The sequence below is a fragment of the Tachyglossus aculeatus genome, chromosome X4 (assembly GCF_015852505.1).
Source record: "Tachyglossus aculeatus isolate mTacAcu1 chromosome X4, mTacAcu1.pri, whole genome shotgun sequence".
In the NCBI taxonomy this organism is placed as follows: Eukaryota; Metazoa; Chordata; class Mammalia; order Monotremata; family Tachyglossidae; genus Tachyglossus; species Tachyglossus aculeatus.
The window spans coordinates 13,157,941-13,180,028 of NC_052098.1; the positions used below are offsets into that span (position 1 = coordinate 13,157,941).

A 22,088-nucleotide genomic window follows, 5' to 3' on the forward strand; every position below is an offset into this window, starting at 1 on the left:
TGTTAAAAATAAAAAGCTGCCCCATATATAAGTGGCAACTGCGGCACACTGTGGAGTAGATATATGCAGAGATTCATCTGCACCCATCCAGACACGCGGAACCTAGCAGACCTAGTTTGGAAATAATACTATTTTTTATGTGCCCACCCTAGGTCTGAATAGAATGAATGGTCAACATACAAAGGACAAACTATTTCCATCTCTCTGAAGGCCATGTTCGAGCCCCACATTCTAGGCTGTGAGTTCCTCGTGGGCAGGGAACGTGTCTACCAAATCTGATGTCTTTTACTCTCCTAAGTGCTTAGCACAGTGCTCTGCTCCCAATAAGTGTTCAATAAATATGACTGACTGATTTAAAAAAAAAAAACTTGACACACTCAGCCCCAGGATTTGGGTGTTTGGAAGGCTCTAATCGGTAGTGCCTACTCAAAAACGTTATTTCAGAAATCAGAAGTCTTGATTCCAGTTAAATTTGACATCCATTACACTAAACTTCCCAAGAGGTTTTCATACTCATAGGGAACTAAATTTGATTTGTATTTTCAAAATTTAGGGGTGAAAAAGATGGGGCTTTTTTTTCAGTGGGAAATCACTGTTACACAAGATGTTTTCAAAGAATTATTAATCTTGCGTGGGTTGTTATGAAATAGTGTATTAAGTACTGTCTATCATGAAAGTAGATTCTATTCATAATGACAGCCAAAAATAACATTCTACGGAAGTTCAATTCAAGAAGGTCAGTTTCTGTCAAATGGTAAATACGAGGCATTTAAAGATTATTTCGATCACTGAAACTCTATAGAATCAACCTCACTAGTTACATTCTTTAAAGTCTATAGTTTGTTGCTACTAACGTTTTCCAGTGATTTGCAGGATGTCGAGGCAAAACAGCTCCAAAACCTGTTCCGGGCATCCCAGTTTCCCTGAAAATAAAATGACAATTTCCAGAAAGTAAATCAAAACTGCTACCACTCTTAACCTTTCAAACCTAAGCAACACTATCAATCAATCAATCATATTTATTGAGCGCTTACTGTGTGCAGAGCACTGTACTAAGCTCTTGGGAAGTACAAGTTGGCAACATATAGAGACAGTCCCTACCCAACAGTGGGCTCACAGTCTAAAAGGGGGAGACAGAGAACAAAACCAAACATACTAACAAAATAAAATAAATAGAATAGATATGTACAAGTAAAATAAATAAATAGAGTAATAAATATGTACAAACATATATACAGGTGCTGTGGGGAAGGGAAGGAGGTAATATGGGGGGATGGAGATTTACTAATCTGAAGCAGATTTTGGGACGAACCGCTGATCAAAGAATCTCTTTGCGATCAGGTGAAGGAGTTCTCGATAGTCACGGCACCAGAAATATTCAATGAACCAGCCAAACAGCTGAAGATTTTCATAGCGTGTCCGTTTTTGAACTACATTTTTTTCCCCTATCAAAAAGGACAATTTCCTCTTATCGGCGATTTCTCTGGACTTGCTAGTAATGCGTTGCCAAACCAAAACGATGCCAACGTCCCAAGAGCCGTCGTATCTGCCAACAGGCAGTACAGGAAAGAGGACTCCTCAGGGCTCACAGGCGGGTTCTGCAGCCGCACCGAGGATGATGTTATTGAACGGTTCCAGCCATGTGTGCGAGCGCCAGCAGCCCTTACTTGGCCGGGGACTCACCTGAGAAGCATTTGATTCCAATCGACTAATCGATCAATCAATCAACCGTACTTACTGAGTGCTTATGATGGTATGCAGATCACTATACGAAGCGCTTTGGCGAGTACGGTATAACAGAGTTGGTAGACAGGTTCCCTGTCCGAAGGAGGCAAGGAGGCTGACGCAGCAATCGAAGCGGGATAGGATAAATGCTTGAATTAACGTGGTGGCAGTTTGGATGGAGGGGAAAGGGCAGATTTTAGTGATGTTGTGAAGGAAGACCCGATAGGACTTAGTGATGGATTGAATATGTAGGCATTAGCTACCCAGAGGTTCTGTAGACAGCTTTGAACTTTGGAATCTCAGTGCATAGAAGGAAGAAGTCAGCAATTCATAAAGTGTTTACACTGTGCAATCCTGGCAATCCCCTGTACTCTGGCAAGGACTTGGGAGCTCTTTGGGGGTCAAGAGATACTCTGATGCTGTAAGTTCCCGGAGGACAGGGATTCTATCTTTTACTTCTGCTGTATGCTCCTCGAATGCCTAATACAGTGCTCTGTACGCAATCGCTGAATAAAAACCCCCTGATACTGATATTAATGCAAGCACTTGTATATATGTTTGTACGTATTTATTACTCTATTTGATTTGTACATATTTATTTTATTTTGTTAATATGTTTTGTTTTGTTCTCTGTCTCCCCCTTCTAGCCTGTGAGCCCACTGTTGGGTAGGGACCGTCTCTATACGTTGCCAACTTGGACCTCCCAAGCGCTTAGTACAGTGCTCTGCACACAGTAAGTGATCAATAAATACGACTGAATGAATGAATGAATTCATCTACTTTCCTGAAATCAGTGGGAGAGGCCCAGTTCTCTGGCGCTGCTGGAACTAGGAACCAGTGGCCCTACCTCGGTCCAGGGACTGACTACCGTCCAGCTGGAGGTATGCTACCTCTCAAGAAAATAGCAAAACAGTATTCCCAGCCCCACCAATCTGCCCTGACCTTCAGGGTTTCAGGCAGAACCTCTCAGCATCTCTTGGTTTGTCTGAGATGACAGGTTACAAAACAGCCCCTTTTTGCTCTCTGGGGCACGTGACTCACTTTGGCTGCAAAATAAAGCATAGACTGACCTCCGTTTGCAAAGATGATGCTACTGACTGTACAGTCCTATCCAGATACTCAAGTATAGCTGATAAAACATACTATGCGTGACCACCCCACTCTGCCAAGCTGAGTCCTCTGCTCTTAAGATAGTTTCATGCCGCATCGATAGGTTTGTTCCATACACCCTCTGTCTCCGATTTCGAGCCTGACTCTTGGTATTCCAATCTTCACGGAGTCTTTATTCAAGGAGAGCAATCTCCCTATGGCTGCATGCCAGATTGATAATAATAATGGCATTTATTAAAAGCTATGTGCAAAGTACCGTTCTAAGCGCTGGGGAGGTTACAAGGTGATCAGGTTGTCCCACGGTGGGCTCACAGTCTTAATACACCCTCTGTCTCTGATTTCGAGCCTGACTCTTGGTATTCCAATCTTCACGGAGTCTTTATTCAAGGACAGCAATCTCCCTATGGCTGCATGCCAGATTGATAATAATAATAATAATAATAATGGCATTTATTAAAAGCTAACTATGTGCAAAGTACCGTTCTAAGCGCCGGGGAGGTTACAAGGTGATCAGGTTGTCCCACGGGGCGCTCACAGTCTTAATACACCCTCTGTCTCTGATTTCGAGCCTGACTCTTGGTATTCCAATCTTCACGGAGTCTTTATTCAAGGAGAGCAATCTCCCTATGGCTGCATGCCAGATTGATAATAATAATAATAATAATGGCATTTATTAAAAGCTATGTGCAAAGTACCGTTCTAAGCGCTGGGGAGGTTACAAAGTGATCAGGTTGTCCCACGGGGGGCTCACAGTCTTAATACACCCTCTGTCTCTGATTTCGAGCCTGACTCTTGGTATTCCAATCTTCACGGAGTCTTTATTCAAGGAGGGCAATCTCCCTATGGCTGCATGCCAGATTGATAATAATAATAATAATAATAATGGCATTTATTAAAAGCTAACTATGTGCAAAGTACTGTTCTAAGCGCTGGGGAGGTTACAAGGTGATCAGGTGTCCCACGGGGGGCTCACAGTCTTAATACACCCTCTGTCTCTGATTTCGAGCCTGACTCTTGGTATTCCAATCTTCACGGAGTCTTTATTCAAGGAGAGCAATCTCCCTATGGCTGCATGCCAGATTGATGATGATAATGATAATAATGGCATTTATTAAAAGCTAACTATGTGCAAAGTACCGTTCTAAGCGCTGGGGAGGTTACAAGGTGATCAGGTTGTCCCACGGGGGGCTCACAGTCTTAATCCCCATTTCACAGATGAGGTAACCGAGGCACAGAGAGGTTAAGTGACTTGCCCAAAGTCACACAGCTGACAATTGGCAGAGCCGGGATTGGAACCCATGAACCCATGACCTCTGACTCCAAAGCCCCGTGCTTTCCACTGAGCCACGCTGTCTGTCTACTGTAGTGATCTCCCAACATTCTGCACCTACAATTTATTGTTTGAGACTGCGTCTCACTAGGTTTTTATGTCATTTATTCTGCTCTCCCGGCTTGTGTGTGAAGTTCCTTTCAGTTCCCACAATAACTGCAGAGGTACGCTCTCGTCATCTATTCATCTCAAACGTCCCGTCCAGCAGCATGCCTCAGCGCAGAGAGCCCAGACTTGGGAGTCAGAGGACAGGGCTCTAAACCCGGCTCTGCCATTTGCCTGTTGCGTGACCCTGGGAGAGTCATTTTACCTCTCTGGGCCTCAGCTCCCTCATCTGTAAAATGGGGATTAAGACCGTGAGCCCCGTGTGGGACACGGTCTGGGTCGGACCTGAAGTGCTCGGATCTACCCCAGGGCTTAGAACAGAGCTTGGCACATAGTAAGCACTTAACAGATACCCCCAAAAAAAATGTCCATGAAAAATATCCAGCCCCCAGGAGCCCCTGGACCTCACCTCCTAACCCTGTGTTTCCTCTGCTATTTTGTGTTAAAATAGTTCTCTAGACTGTAAGCTCATCGTGAGCAGGGAGCAAGTCCACCAACTCCACTGTACTCTCCCAAGTGCTTAGCACAGTGCTCTGCACACAGTAAGTGCTCAATAAATAGCACTGATTGATTTATTCTCTATTCGAGGCACCCTCCCTGCTGTCACCTGACAGAACACCAGATTGACATGTTTTCTCCTTCGCCTCTAAGCGAATCTTGTTTCCTCCCCAGAGGCAATAATGACAGGAGTTCCCCCAAACAGGCCTTTCCTTCAACCCTCTGCTATGCATTCAATCGTATTTATTGAGCGCTTACTGTGTGCAGAGCACTGTACTAAGCGCTTGGGAAGTACAAGTTGGCAACATATAGAGACGGTCCCTACCTATTGGTTCAATATGGTGTCGCCAGTTGGGCCACTGAATGGCAGCAAAATCCCACTGGCACATATAAGGTGCTTGAGGGCAGGGATCATGTCTGTGTACTCTGTTGTTCTCTCCAGCGTGGCTTAGTGGAAAGAGCCCGGGCTTGGGAATCAGAGGTCATGGGTTCTAATCCCAGCTCCACCACTTGTCGGCTGTGTGACTTTGGGCCAGTCACTGTGCTTCTCTGTGCCTCAGTTACCTCATCTGTAAAATGGCGACAGACTGTGAGCCTCACGTGGGACAACCTGCTTACCTTGTATCTACCCCAGCACTTAGAACAGTGCTTGGCACATAGTAAGTGCTTAACAAATACCATAATAATAATTATTATTATATTATAATATATAATAATATATTATAGTATATAATATTAATTATATTAATTATTGCTATTATTAATAATAAACACTTCATACAATGTTCTCCCCACAATAAGAGCTCAATAAAAAACCATCGATTGATTTAAAAAAAAGGCATGTGTCTTGCATTTCATATTCTTCTTCCGTTGACACATTAGCCAAATATACTCACATTTCCCCAACTATTGGAGTCTTTCACTCACAATAATAATACCAACAGTAATTGTGGTATTTGTTAAGGGCTTACTTTGTGCCAGATACTGCATTAAACCAATCAATCGTATTTATTGAGTGCTTACTGTGTGCAGAGCACTGTACTAAGCGCTTGGGAAGTCCGAGTTGGCAACATATAGAGACAGTCCCTACCCAACAGTGGGCTCACAGTCTAAAACCCTGCGATAGATACAAGATAATCAGGTTGAATACATCTTTCCATCTTCTCAGCAGTATCTCAAGAGGAGATCCTTCTGCCTCTTCTCAAAATCTACTTCCTTCATCAGCACCTCCGACCCCATCTCTTCACCACTTATCAAAGCACTTGCCCCCTCCCCTTTTCCCTCCCTGACCACCATCTTCAACTGTTCACTCTCCAATCATCATCATCATCATCAATCGTATTTATTGAGCGCTTACTGTGTGCAGAGCACTGTACTAAGCGCTTGGGAAGTACAAGTTGGCAACATATAGAGACAGTCCCTACCCAACAGTGGGCTCCAATGGCTTTTTCCCCACTCCTTTCAAACATGCTCATGTCTTCCCGTCCTAAAAAACCCTCCCTTGACCCCACAACTCCCTATCACCCCAAGTCCCTCCTACCACTCCTAACCAAACTCCAAGAGCAAGTTGCCTACACCCACTGCCTCCACTCCTAATTCATTCCTTGGCCCCTTCCAATCTGGCTTCTGCCCCCTTCGCACCACAGAAACTGCCTTCTTTAAGGTCACCAATGACCTCCTTCTTGCCAAACCCAACGGCCTCTACTCCATGTTAATCCTCCGCCACCTCAACAGTGGAGGTCAACAGACCTCAACCCCTTTCTCCTGGAAACCCCCTTCTAGACCGTGAGCCCGTTGTTGGGTAGGGACCGTCTCTATATGTTGCCGACTTGTACTTCCCAAGCGCTTAGTACAGTGCTCTGCACACAGTAAGCGCTCAATAAATACGACTGAATGAATGAAATATTATCTAGCCTTGGCTTCACTGACACCACCCTCTCCCAGTTCTCCTCCTACCCCGCTGGCTGCTCATTCTCAGTCTCTTCCACAGGCTCCTCCTCTGCCTCCCATCCTCTAAATCTGGGGGAGTTCTTCACGGCTCAGTTCTGGGTCCCCTTCTCTATTCTCCATCTACACCCTCTCCCTTGGAGAACTCATTCGTTCCCACGGCTTCGTACTACCATCTCTAAGCAGATGATTCCCAAATCTACATCTCCAGCTCCGATCCCTCCCCTTCTCTGCCATTTCGTATTTCCTCTTGCCTTCAAGGCACCTCTACTTGGATGTCCTGCCAACACCTCAAACCTAACGTGTCCAAAACAGAACTCCTCATCTTACCACCGAAACCCTGGCCTCCGCTTGACTTTCCTATCACCATACCATCCTCCCTGTGTCCCAAGCCCATAAGCTTGGCATTACCTCTCTTATTCAACTCATGTCATCTCTCTCAGTCAACCCACATTTTCAATCTGTCACCAAATCCTGCTGATTCAACCTTCACAACATTGCTAAAATCTACCCTTTCCTCTCCATCCAAACTACGGCCACCCTGATAGAAGCACTTATCCTATCCCACCTTGATGACTGCCTCAGCCTCCTTGCTGACCTCCCTGCCTCCTGTCCCTTCCCACTCCAGTCCATATTTTACTCTGCTGCCTGGATCATTTCAAAAAAACACTATTCAGTCCATATTTGTCCAGTCCTCGAGAACCTCCAGTGGTTTCCCAACCATCGCCACATCAAAGAGAAACTCCTTACCATTGGCTTTCAAGCACTAAATCACCTTGGCCCTTCCTATCTTACTTCACTGATTTTCTCATGGGGCTCACAGTAGGAGAGAGAACAGGTATTGAATCTCCATTTTACAAATGAGGATATTGAGCCCCAGAGCAGTTAAGTGACTTGCCCAAGGTCACACAGCAGGCAAGTGACAGGGCTACGATTAGAATCCAGGTCCTCTGACTCCCAACCCCAGGCTCTTTCCACTAGGCCATGGTGCTTTCCACTCTTCTTACAGGAATGAGAGAGAGAGAGAGATCTCATATTACTGCACATTCATTCATTCAATCGTATTTACTGAGCGCTTACTGTGTGCAGAGCACTGTACTAAGCGCTTGGGAAGTACAAACCGGCAACCTGTAGAGACGGTCCCTAACCAACAACGGGCTCACAGTCTAGAAGGCTCACATGTTTTGAAAGGACTAAAATAAAAAGAAACCCGTGGAATTCCTGGTTGAAATGGAAAATTAAGAGGATTCTTGTGACTACTGTATTAAAAGGATTAAAAGGTCACAATGATGCACTAAAAGAAACATTATCTCAGAACTGCATGCGGGCATTGTTGAAGGGAATTTATGTAAACTTTCAAACCACTTTAAAATAAATCCCTTCCTTAATAATTACTGATAGTGATTATGATGATTACTATGTACTAAATAAGATAAGTAGCCTAGACATGCCTCTTCCCCAAAATGTAGCTTACAATCTAAGAGGAAGGGAGAACAGATGTCTTAATCCATTTACTGATAAGGGAACTAAGGCAGGGAACATTCCTACCAGCGTGGCTCAGTGGAAAGGGCCCGGGCTTGGGAGTCGGAGGTCATGGGTCCTAATCCGGGCTCCGCCGCTTGTCGGCTGTGTGACTTTGGGCAAGTCACTTCACTTCTCTGGGCCTCAGTTCCCTCATCTGTAAAATGGGGGAGCCCCACGGGGGACAACCTGATCCACCTTGTATCCTCCCAAGAGCTTAGAGCAGTGCTCTGCGCATAGTAAGCACTTAACAAATGCCATCCTTTTATTATTATTATATTCTCCCAAGCGCTTAGTACAGTTCTCCACACACAGTAAGCTATCAATAAATATGATCGAGGGATAGCTCAATACTCTCCTTGTATCCAGGATGCCCAGGCACTATGTTTGAAGTGTGACTATTGGTAGAACTGAGTAGACTGTGAGCCCGTTGTGGGCAGGGACTGTCTCTGTTGCTGACTTTTACTTCCCAAAGCGCTTAGTACAGTGCTCTGCACACAGTAAGTGCTCAATAAATAAGATTAAATGAATGAATAAATCACCAAAAGTGAAATGTAACACTAGATGTACTAGGGTCCACAATTTCTACCTTTATCATTCCCTTAGTGAAAAGTAACAAAGGTTAAACCTCTTCAGCATCACTGCTCACAGAATTGGATCTGTATGCTTTAAGCACTTGAGGTTTACCCATTCCCAGCCCCGCAGCACTTATGTATATATTCATAATTTATCTGAATATCTGTCTCTGTTGTACTCTGCTGTAGTGTACCCTTCCAAGTGCTCAGTACAGTGTTCTGCACCCTGTAAGCACTCAAATACCAATGACTGATAATGATTGGAAGAAAAGATAAATTTCCTTTACAAGCTACTGAAATCAGATCATCTAGCAAAGAAAATCAAATCAGCAAATCATCTAAGGCCCTTGTGGGGGAAAGAATCGTTTAAAAAGGCAAGATGAGACTTACTGCCAAGTCCTCCCTGACTTTTCAACAATGACCTGTATTTTACTCAGGCTATAAACTTGTCCTGGGATGGTTTGAATGCAGTAAAGTATTCTTACCTAGAGACAGGTGGACGAACAGGATGGACTGCTTAATGATTTAACGATTCATGAGCAAGGTGAAGAATGGGGCTAATAAACCATGGAATTTCAGTTCTGTAATTATCACCCCCAACAATCTCAATCATTTTGGAAAAAAATCACTTTTGCTTAATAGAAAATTACCCCAGATGGTAATCTCAATTTCCACTTCATCTTAAGTGTGGATCATGATCAACGAGAGAGTGAAGCTCACTTTGCTCTCAATATCAATTCCATCCCTGCATCAAAAGTCCACAGATCTAAGTATTAAGAATAATTAAGAATACCTCTCAATAACACCGGTACAAAGTGTATCTTCATTCAGCAAGGGTTTCATCTTGTTCTGCTCCAAACTCGGTTTTAAATAAATTTTAGCCATCTGTTCATGCATTTCTGATTTACAGACCTGCAAAAATAGAGGTCACGAGGAAGAAAACTGACAAGTTCTCAAAAAAGCAAGCTATTCAAATCTCTTTCAGTTGGCTCATCCTTGGTCTTGGCTTCTTGCCTCCAGTCGCGAGTGTTCAAAAAACGAAATATTTTTGATGTCACCATTTTAGGCATCATTTTATGAGTGGGAATTCCTGACTATATACACTTGGGTAAAAAGAGACTCAAATATATTACCTCCATGACATAGTTAATACACCACTCTCTTTTCTCAGAAAAAGGATTCCATTCATTCATACCTCTTTCAACTCAAAACTGAACTTCCCATCGCCCCACCTCTCAACTTGCCCACGTCCTCTGACCGCTAGCCTCCCTGTCCCTAAAGCCTGCAATCTGGGGGTCATCCTTGACGCCTCACTCTCAACTTTCACGTTAACTTGTTGAACCCCGTCGGTTCCTCCTCCAAAACATTTCCCTTACTCTCAACCCAAACAGCCACCGTCCTACTTCAAACACTCATCAACCCCTGTGTTGACCTCCTCCGTGCCCTCCGGCTACTGCTTCTCTGGGGATGACTCCCAAACGGACCTCCCTAACCTCGGCTTCTCTCCCGCTCTTCAACCTCATCACTTCTCCTCTTGCCTCCTGGACCGCCAGTCAGGGGGCCGGGAGGCAGAAGAGGAGCCGCGCAAACAGACGAGCTCCCTGAGTGTGTGTAGAGCGAGTAGGGGACCCAGAATAGAGCCTGCCCAGACTATGGGGGGCAACTCTGGTATAAGGGGGTCTCACTGGCACTCCCTTCCCCCAGCGTGTTCCCTTCTGCTCCGATGGCACGGAGCCACTCTGTGCCACTTAGGACACCGGCAAACAAAAGGATAAAAGCTTTTGCACCTCCAACTCCCCACTGTCACTTGGATGTGTTCGTGCCCGAATTTGCCGGGAATAATTCTGGAGCCAATCCAACTCGGTCTTTATGGCACAAGTAAACAGACCGTAACTTAATGAGCAGAAGAGCGAGCAGTGGGACTTGTTAATCCTTCTTTACATAAACCGGTACGGTTCCGGGACACGACCATGATCCCAGTCAACAGCGTGCAATGATGCTTCGGCTCGCTATTTTGATAGTAAACTGCAGTCTGGAGCAGCACCAGCGGCCGTATAATTTCACTTGTGATAACATGGCTACCGTATTCTTTAAAACCCTCTTAGGCCAGCTCTAAGCCACACAAAGGTAAAGCTTGGCGAGAAGAAGAAATGAAGGGGAAAGTCTCCTGGAGGAGGCGGGAGACTTTCCCCCTTTAATTTTTCTTCTCCCCACGTCAACCCCTTTTCGTACTCTGGAACCCACAACTTCTCAACACACTTTGGTGCGTTTCGACTTGCATATTCAACTCGTTGGGCATTTCTTCCTACGGTTTGTAAATCATTACGTGCCTGTCTTCTCCTTTAGACTGCAAGCACCTTATAGGCAGGGAATGTGCCATCTACCACTTAGGATTCCCAAGCGCTTAGTACAGTGCTTTGCACATAGTAAGCGCTCAATAAATACGATTGATGATGATGATGATGATGATGATAGGGGAGGCATCAGGGCCTATTGGAAAAAGCAATCCACTGGGAGCCAGGAGCCGTAGGGTCTGATTCCAGCTCTGCTGCTTGCCTGCTGGGAGGGACGTTGGGTAAGTCATTTCACCTTTCTGTGCCTCAGTTTCCTCATCTGTAAAACCGGGGGGGGGGGGGTAAGAACTTCCTACCACTTAGACTTGCCTAGGTGGGACAGGGACTACATCTAATCTGATGATTTTATATCTAGCCCAGCCAAGGCTTTGCACAGTCTGTGACACCTAGTAAGAGCTTACTACCATAGTTGTTACTGTTGCTATTAACAATAATAATTTAAATGAATATAGCGTGCTATTTAACACGTGCTTAGCAATATTATATCTCAAGTAAAATGAATGCTGGGACAATGTTTCAATTTTCATTTACTGAATTCATCATTTTGAAATGTCAAATCATAGTATTACTGCTAATGGAAACCAACTGTGCACACTACTATATCTGGCTTTCAGCTTCCAAAATGCCTTGGCTTAGCCTTAGCATTTATCCATTAGCAGGTCAAAACAGGGGTAAAAACTAACTGAATTACTTTCATTTATCGCCTACTCCCCGAAGGAATATGCTTTCTCTACAGTCCAGCCTTAAGTACGCTCTTCATGTAATCTTTAAGAAGCGTGAAGAAACCACCATGCAATAATATCCTTACAAATGCCCCCTCTTCCGTTCAGTTTTTCTCTCGGCTGCTGCCTTTCAAATACCAACCCCAGAGCTTAGGATCTGGAGTTAGAAATAATGTACTAATGTGAAATGATTATAACGGGATCACGGGGTCAGCAGCTTTATAAACCAAAGGAAGTGTGGTAATGGAAACCCTCGATGACAGTGAAGAATATTTTAGTTTCCACGGTGCTCACTTGACCAGTATCTGTGCGACGACCGAGACAATTTAAATCTCTCTTCCAGCTGGGAAAAGACGACGACGAATGGTGGTATTTGGCAAGCACTTACTATATGCCAAGGACCGCATTAAGCTCGGGGACACGTACAGTGTAAGCAGATCAGATGCAGTCAATCAATCAACGGTACTTATTGAGCACTTACTGCGTACAGAGCACCGTACTAAGCACTTGAGAGAGTACAATGCAATAGAGTTGGTAGACATAATTCCTGCCCTCAAGGAGTTTAAAGTCTAGCGTGGGAGAAAGATATTAAAATAAAATACTGACAGGGGAAACAGCAGAATGTGCAGATGCTTGCATAAGTGCTGTGGGGCTGGGGGGGGAAAAAATCAAAGTATTTGGCGGGGGCGCAGACCCAAGTCCAAAGGAGTGCAGAAGGGAGGGTGAATAGGTGGGGAAATGGATAGTCAGGGAAGGCCTCTTGGAGGAGATCTGATTTTACTGAGGCTTTGAAGACGGGGAGAGTGTCAGCCGTGAAGAGGGAGGGAGTTCCAGACCAGAGGAAGAACACGAGGAAGGGGACATCGACAGGACAGACGAGAATGAAGTAGAGTGAGTAGGGTGGCGTTAGCTGGGGCAAATGTGCAGATGGGGTCGTAGTAGATCAGCAGACTAAGATAGGTAAGGGAGAACCGATTGCTGAACGCTTTAAAGCCGAAGGTAAGGAGTTTCTGTTTGAAGCGGAGATGCCATTGGAGATTTTTGAGGAGTGGGGAGAGGTGGACTGAATGATTTTTTTTTTTGGGGGGGGGGGGAAATGACCTGGGAAGCGGTAGAAAGTATGGACTGCTGTGGGGAAGAGACTGGAGGCCGGGAGATCAGCCAGGAGGCTGACGCAGTAGTCGAGGCAGAACAGGGTTAAGTGCTCGGCCCAGCGTGGTAGCAGTTCGGATGGAGAGGAAGGGGCAGCTTCTAGAGATGCTGTGAAAGAAGAACCGACAGGATTTGGTGACGGACTGAAGATGCAGGCTGAAGGAGGCAGATGTGTCCAGGATAACGTCAAGGTTGCGGGCTTACGAGAAAGGGAGGATGGCGGTGCGCTGGGTCCCTGTCCCACACGGGGTTCACAGTCTACAGAGGAGGGAGAACAGGCATTTAATCCCCATTTTACAGATGAGGAGACTGAGGCACAGGGAAGTCACATGACCTGCCCAAGGTCACGGAACAGGCAAGGGGCAGTGCCAGAATTAGAACCCAGGTCCACGCTCTTTTCACCAGGCCACACTGCCTCAGGGTCACAGGGCCCCCTCTTCGGCTTTGGAGTCAGAGGTCATGGGTTCAAATCCCGGCTCCGCCAACTGTCTAGTCTCGTCTTCTAGACTGTGAGCCCACCGTTGGGTAGGGACCGTCTCTACACGTTGCCAACTTGTACTTCCCAAGCGCTTAGTACAGTGCTCTGCACACAGTAAGCGCTCAACAAATACGACTGAATGAACGAATGGACTGTCAGCTGTGTGACTTTGGGCAAGTCACTTCATCATCATCAATCATCACTCGTATTTATTGAGCGCTTACTGTGTGCAGAGCACTGTACTAAGCGCTTGGGAAGTACAAGTTGGCAACATATAGAGACAGTCCCTACCCAACGGTGGGCTCAGTCACTTCTCTGGGTCTCAGTTCCCTCATCTGTAGAATGGGGATGAAGACTGGGAGCCCCCCGTGGGACAACCCGATCACCTTGTATCCTCCCCAGTGCTTAGCACATAGTAAGTGCTTAACACATGCCATTATTATTATAATTATTATTATCTCCTCAAAATCAATCAATCAATCAATCAATCGTATTTATTGAGCGCTTACTATGTGCAGAGCACTGTACTAAGCGCTTGGGAAGTACAAGTTGGCAACATATAGAGACAGTCCCTACCCAACGGTGGGCTCACAGTCACTTCTCTGGGTCTCAGTTCCCTCATCTGTAGAATGGGGATGAAGACTGGGAGCCCCCCGTGGGACAACCCGATCACCTTGTATCCTCCCCAGTGCTTAGCACATAGTAAGCGCTTAACACATGCCATTATTATTATAATTATTATTATCTCCTCAAAATCAATCAATCAATCAATCAATCGTATTTATTGAGCGCTTACTGTGTGCAGAGCACTGTACTAAGCGCTTGGGAAGTACAAGTTGGCAACATATAGAGACAGTCCCTACCCAACGGTGGGCTCACAGTCACTTCTCTGGGTCTCAGTTCCCTCATCTGTAGAATGGGGATGAAGACTGGGAGCCCCCCGTGGGACAACCCGATCACCTTGTATCGTCCCCAGTGCTTAGAACAGTGCTTTGCACATAGTAAGCACTTAACACATGCCATTATTATTATAATTATTATTATCTCCTCAGAACTCTCCAGCTTTGGTCTAGTGGCCACGTCATTCCATTGGTTCTCCTCCTATCCCCTTCGAACACTCCTCAGTTTCACGTGCAGGTCCCCTTTGCTTCTGCCTCAAAATTACCGACTTTCTGCTCCCCCTCATTTTTCCATTCACACGATTTAGCTCATTTGGTCACGGGTAGGTTTTCCAGCGCGGAAAAGCTCCAACGGCGCGAATCTCTTCAGGACCGGCCCCCTCTTCCTCGGGGCCTGGATTCCTCCTTCAAGCGGCTGCAGGGCTCAACCTCCATCAACCACTAGGAAGCAGCAATCAATCAATCAATCAATCGTATTTATTGAGCGCTTACTGTGTGCAGAGCACTGTACTAAGCGCTTGGGAAGTACAAATTGGCAACATATAGAGACAGTCCCTACCCAACAGTGGGCTCACAGTCTAAAAGGGGGAGACAAAACCAAACATACTAACAAAATAAAATAAATAGGATATGTACAAGCAAAATAAATAAATAAATAAATAGAGTAACAAACATGTACAAACATATATACAGGTGCTGTGGGGAAGGGAAGGAGGTAAGATGGGGGGATGGAGAGGGGAACGAGGGGGAGAGGAAGGAGGGGGCCTCAGTCTGGGAAGGCCTCCTAAGCACTGTTCTAAGCACTGGGGGGATACAAGGTGATCAGGTTGTCCAACGTGGGGCTCACAGTGTTAATCCCCGTTTTACAGATGAGGGAACTGAGGCTCAGAGAAGTGAAGTGACTTGCCCAAGGTCACACAGCAGACATGTGGTGGAGCCGGGATTCGAACCCATGTCCTCTGACTCCAAAGCCCGGGCCCTTTCCACTGAGCCACGCTGCTTCTCTATGAATTTATTCATTCAATCGCATTTATTGAGCGCTTACTGTGTGCAGAGCACTGTACTAAGCGCTTGGGAAGTACAAGTTGGCAACATATAGAGACGGTCCCTACCCAACAGCGGGCTCACAGTCTAGAAGGGGGAGACAGACAACAAAACCAAACATATTAACAAAACAAAATAAATAGAATAAATATGTACAAATAAAATAGAGGAATACGTACAAACATATATACATTCATTCAATCGTATTTATTGAGCGCTTACTGTGTGCAGAGCACTGTACTAAGCGCTTGGGAAGTACAAGTTGGCAACATATAGAGACAGTCCCTACCCGACAGCGGGCTCACAGTCTAGAAGGGGGAGACAGAGTATGAAACAAAACATGTGGACAGGTGTCGAGTCACCAGAATAAATAAAAATAAAGCTAGATGCACATCATTAACAAAATAAACAGAATAGTAAATATGTACAAGTAAAATAAATAGAGTAATAAATCTGTACAAACTTGTACATATCTATTCTATTTATTTTATTTTGTTAGTATGTTTGGTTTTGTTCTCTGTCTCCCCCTTTTAGACTGTGAGCCCGCTGTTGGGTAGGGACTGTCTCTATATGTTGCCAACTTGTACTTCCCAAGCGCTTAGTCCAGTGCTCTGCACACAGTAAGCGCTCAATAAATACGACTGATTGATTGATTGATTGATATACAGGTACTGTGGGGAGGGGAAGGAGGTAGGGCGGGGGGATGGGGAGGAGGAGAGGAAAAAAGGGGCTCAGTCTGGGAAGGCCTCCCGGAGGAGGTGAGCTCTCAGTAGGGCTTTGAAGGGAGGAAGGGAGCTAGCACCAATAGAGAGAGTTAACTGGGCTATAGCAGCATTGAGGCATGCACCCAGAAGGCGCTCAAGAAATACTATTCAAAGAAATTTACAACACCCTACACTCCACAAGGAAGAAGGCCATGGTAAACCACTTCCGCATCTTGCCCAAGAAAACTCTCTGGGTCCACTACCAGAACGATCACAGATGGAGGTGGGGCGTTCTGGGAGAGATGTGTCCATGCAGTCGCTATGGGTCGGAGACGACTCGGCAGCATTTATGAAGCGCTCACTATGTGCAAAGCACTGTTCTAAACGCTGGGGAGGTTACAAGGTGATCAGGTTGCCCCACGGGGGGCTCACAGTCTTCATCCCCATTTTACAGAGGAGGGAACTGAGGGCCAGAGAAGTTAGGTGACTTGCCCAAAGTCACACAGCTGACAATTGGCGGAGCCAGGATTTGAACCCATGACTTCTGACTCCAAAGCCCGGGCTCTTTCCTACTGAGCCACGCATTTGAATTTAGCCTTGAGTTCCACTAGAGCAGGGTAAACTGGGGAGAGGCTTAGGGGCAAGAGCATCCAGCTAGCAAGGAAACAAGAAAGCAGCGTGGCTCAGTGGAAAAAGCCGGGGCTTGGGAGTCAGAGGTCGTGGGTTCTAATCCCGGCTCCGCCAATTGCCAGCTGGGTGACTTTGGGCAAGTCACTTGACTTCTCTGTGCCGCAGTGTCCTCAGCTGGAAAATGGGGATTAAGACTGTGAGCGCCACGTGGGACGACCTGATCACCTTGTATCCACCCCAGCGCTTAGAACAGTGCTTTGCACATGGTAAGCGCTTAACAAATGCCATTATTATGATTAAGAAAGGTTTACAGAGGTGGAGGGAGGGAGAAGGGGATGTGGGCACACAGTAAGCGCTCAATAAATCCGATTGATTGATTGAGTCAGACAGGAGAGAGAAGTAAATGTCGGTCCTGAAATGGAAGTGCACCTTGACTGCAAGGATTCAGGGCGTGAAAATCTCTTTAACTGCCCAGGCTGGAGAAGTGTTGATGGCTAAGGCTACGTAGGCTGGGGTAATAATAATAATAATAGTGTTTGTTAAGCGCTTACTACGTGCCAGGCACTGTACTAAGCACTGGGTTAGATACAAGATAAGTGGGTCTCCACACAGTCCCTGTTCCACACAGGCCTCACAGTCTCAATCCCCATTTTACAGATGAGGTCCGGAGAAGTGAAGCGACTTGCCCCGGGTCACACAGCAGACATGGGGCGGAGCTGGGATTCGAACCCAAGTCCTCGGACTCCCAAGCCCATGTCTGTCCCACTAGGCCATGCTGCTTCTCTTGCCACGAATCAGGGTGAATGCCACCCAAAGCCCACATCCCACTGTTGGGTAGGGACTGTCTCTATATGTTGCCAATTTGTACTTCCCAAGCGCTTAGTACAGTGCTCTGCACATAGTAAGCGCTCAATAAATACGATTGATGATGATGATGATGATGACGTCACACTGTCCAAGGCCTTCCCTCACTGTCAGCACACACGCTTAGCCGAAGGGGACAGGGTCAGTGCTGTAGTGGTGGCAGTAGAAGTACAGTGCTCTGCACACAGTAAGCGCTCAATAAATACGATTGATAGTAGCTGCAATAATGGTATTTATTGAGTGCAATGCCTTATACAGAGTCCCTGGGGCAGTGCAGCAGAAGCGAACAACCCCTTCCAGGCCCACAACAAGCTCAAAATCTAACGGAGGAGACACGCATGAAGATGTTTACGAATAGAATAACACATGTCACGCTAAAGGAAATTCTTCAGAATTAATTCTGCCGGGAAGCTATCAATATAATCAGCAGCATTTATTGACTCAAATACACACTTTGGTTTTAAAATGGTCTCTCGGCAAGAATGCAGCTACCGGAAAAAGAAGATTTTTCACCCTTGGACAGCGCTTCCCTGAAAAGTGGCTATCTATTTGAAATAAAAAAAGGTGTAAGAAAGGGAGCTTCACAAGCATACATCTAGCAAAGATCCAACCTCATGAAATTAACACATACATTTATACTCAATTATTGTAGTGTTCTCGTATTCCTGTCACACTGTTGGAAATTACAGGCGAAACCAAATTAAATGGGCTAATTGCTGTAAAATTTAAAAAGAAAAGAAAAAGAAAAAATCCTGAAGGTTTTACTATGTATATTCACCTGAAAGGACTCAACCAAATACATCATGTCTCAGCAAGCAGGAAGTGAAGCATAAACACACTATTGAAAAGTGAAATTATTTCCAAGAGCAGAGATTTTTTACCAATCCCTAGGGGTCAGAATCCAATAAAAACCCCATCTAATTCTACTCTTCCTTTACTCTTAGTGGTACCATTTTATACAATAAAGGCAATATCCCTGCTTCATTTTTATCGTACTTACCTATTAAGGCTACTCAGACAACATAATTCTTAATCCTCCATTCCATATATCATGAGCTCCAACTCAAAATGCGACCCTTACCTTCAAAGCCCCTTTGTCGACGGAAGCCAATTGATCGGTCATCAATCGATCGATCGTATCTATCGAGTGCTTACTACGTGCGGAGTAATCGGTCAATCGATGGTATTTACTGAAGGCTTCCTGTTTGCAGAGCATCATCATCAATCGTATTTATTGAGCGCTTACTGTGTGCAGGGCACTGTACTAAGCGCTTGGGAAGTACAAGTTGGCAACGTATAGAGACAGTCCCTACCCAACAGTGGGCTCACAGTCTAAAAGACTGTGTCTTTTACAGTCTAAAATACAGAGCACTGTATTAAGCGCTTGAGAGAGTACAATGCCACAGAGTTGGTGGACATGACTCCTGCCCACCAGGAGCTTACGGTCTACAGGGGGAGAAGGGCAGGACTAGACTGCACCCGTCCCAGGCAGATAAGAATCGCTCCAATTTTGAAGGGCCTCCATAGAAGACGACTCCACAGTCTCCCTCTGGTCACCATTCCAAACTCTAATAGCCCTCACTGCCTGGAAAATTTTTCTCCTCATTTCTTCTTGTCCTATTTTTTTTTTTGATGGCATTTGTTAAGCGCTTACTATGTACAAAGCACTGTTCTAAGCTCTGGGGGGATACAAGGTGATCAGGTTGTCCCACGTGGGGCTCACAGTCTTAATCCCCATTTTACAGATGAGGGAACTGAGGCTCAGAGAAGTTAAGTGACTTGCCCAAGGTCACACAGCAGACATGTGGCCGAGCCGGGATTCAAAACCATGACCTCTGACTCCAAAGCCCGGGCTCTTTCCACTGAGCCACGCTGCTTCTCTAGTCTCTGTTCTCCCTAGAGATGCAAAATGAAAAGTTAACAAGGAGCGTAGGCCTCCCAGCCATACTTTCCAAAGCCCCAAATAGGACCATCTAAGGTTCTACCTAATAATAATAATGATGGCATTTATTAAGCGCCTACTACGTGCAAAGCACTGTTCTAAGCGCTGGGGAGGTCACAAGGTGATCAGGTTGTCCCACGGGGGGCTCACAGTCAATCCCCGTTTTACAGATGAGGTAACAGGCCCAGAGAAGTGAAGTGACTTGCCTAAAGTAACACTGCTGACAATCGGCAGAGCAGGGATTTGAACCCATGACCTCTGACTCCAAAGCCTGTGCTCTTTCCACTGAGCCACGCTCTTCTGCCATCATTTGGGTGGTTGGTGCCCAAGATGTAGTCATCTCATCTAATGGCAGACATCTGATCGTATTATGCCACACGTTCTACCCTTGCTCGCCTTCAGAAGAACCAACCCGACTCCCGACTTTCTAGCTTTTTGCAAGCAAAATAGCTCTTTGGAAGTAATACGGTTATTGATTGATTTTTGATTATTTACCTTATCTTCCACGCCGAATCTCCAGTAAGATGAATTGCACAAATTCTTTGTGCCCAAAGGGGCTGCATTTATGTCATAATCTTTGGGTTCAGCCTGTATGGTTTCGTGCCTTCAGGAAAAAAAAACAAAAACGAGAATTCATAGGAAGAATTTGGTTTTCATTCATTCATTGAAGTCACATGAAATTACACATGGATTTTGAGTAGATTTACACCTTTTTTGAGCTCTAAAGAGGATTATGTTTCAGGACTCTTCGTCTGAGCCTCTCCATCCTCTCATTCTCCACAAGCCCCTTCACCTATGCCTTTCAACAAAGCTCAAGCCTCCTCCATTCTAAATCTGTACCACATTACTGCTACAGATATTACAGCTCTGCACACAGTAAGCGCTCAATAAGTACCATTCCCTTAAAAAAGCCTTCTCTTGACTCTCCTAAGCCCTCCAGCTGTCACAAGACTGCCTCCCAATCTTGTCCAAATTCTAACAGGTGAAAAGAAGAATACACAGAATGCACAGAACTCAATTCTTCTCCAACTTTCTTAATTGACCCCTTAAGGCCTCTTCACTTTACTGAAACGGTGCTCATCAAAGTCTCCCATTTTGGGGGAAGTGGGCTCTACTCTTATTATTATTATAATGGTATTTGTTAAGCACTTACTACGTGCCAAGCACTGTTAAATAATAATAAATAAATAATGATGGTACTTGTTAAGCCCTTACTATATGCCAAGCACTGTTCTCAGCGCTGGAATAGATACAAGGTAATCGGGTTGTCCCACATGGGGCTCGCAGCTTTAATCCCCATTTTACAGATGAGCTAACTGAAGCACAGAGAAGTGAAGTGACTTACCCAAGGTCACACAGCAGACAAGTGGCGGAGCCGGGATTAGAACCCATGGCCTTTGGCTCCCAAGCCCGTGCTCTTTCCACTAAGTCACGCTGCTTCTCAGCGTTTTAAGCACTGGGGTAAATACAAAGTAATCAGGTTGTCCCACATGGGGCTTACAGTATTTGTTTAGCGCTTACTACGTGCAAAGCATTTTACTAAGAACTGGGGTGGAAATAAGATAATCAAGTCAGACACACCCCCTTGACCCAAACGGGGCTCACAGTCTAAGGTGGGGGGAGAACAGGTATTGAATCCCCATTTTACAGATGAGGAAACTAAGGCACAGGGAAATTAAATGGCTTGCCCAAGGTCACACCTAACCTCTCAGTTGCCTCTAATACTATTTACCACTCCCTTCTAGATATTCTCTCAGGCTGGGTTCAACTACACAGCATTCTTCTTGGTTCTTTTCCTGCCTCTCTGACTGTTCAATCAATCAATCCATCAATGGTATTTGAACACTTATACAGTTCAGAGCACGGTACTAAGCGCTTAAGAGAGTAAAATAGAAGCAGTAGACGTGATCCCTGCCCACAAGGAGCTTACAGTCTAGAGGGGGAGACAGACATTAATAACAAGTACAGATAGGGAGAATGGGAGAGAATAAGCGTGCCTAAGTGCTGGTGGTGGGGTGAATATCAAGTGCTCAAGGGGCACACAGTCAAACGCGTAGGCGACGCAAGAAGGAGGGCAGACTGGGGAAATGAGGGCTTAGTCAGGGAAAGCCTCTTAGAGGAGATGCCATCTTTAGGAGAGCTTTGAAGGTGGGAAGGGTGGTGAACTGTCAGATACGAGAAGGAAGGGAGCTCCGGGCCAGAGGCGGGACACGGTCGCGGGGCCGGCAACGAGACGGACGTGATCGAGGTACATTGAGTGTTAAAGGAGCAAGGCGCGCGGGGTGGGTTGTCGTCGGAAATCAGCGAGGTAAGGTAAGAGCTGACTGAGTGCCTTAGAGTCAGAGGTAAGGACTTTCTGTTTGACGTGGAAGTGAGTGGGCTCTCCCCAGCTCATTGAAGATGGGATAGGGGAGCAGAGGTAGGCTCTGTTCACCTCTTTCTGCCCCCCGCGAGATGGGAGGAAACCCATCCGTGGAGAGCCCTAAGT

General features: G+C 45.7%; 1 protein-coding gene across 3 annotated transcripts in view; it reads right to left on the minus strand.

The window, feature by feature from the left end:
* CX4H9orf135 (chromosome X4 C9orf135 homolog) overlaps nt 1-22,088 on the minus strand; it is a 54,089-nt gene that overhangs the window by 16,495 nt on the left and 15,506 nt on the right. For 2 of the 3 annotated variants that reach the window (XM_038769928.1, XM_038769930.1), the window contains exons 2-4: nt 20,096-20,204; nt 9,605-9,723; nt 855-923 (exon numbers count right to left, since the gene is read on the minus strand). In XM_038769928.1, the coding sequence (XP_038625856.1) occupies nt 855-923; nt 9,605-9,723; nt 20,096-20,204 (297 nt within the window). The remainder of the gene's footprint in view (nt 1-854; nt 924-9,604; nt 9,724-20,095; nt 20,205-22,088) is intronic. The other variant, XM_038769929.1, reaches the window with a different exon arrangement.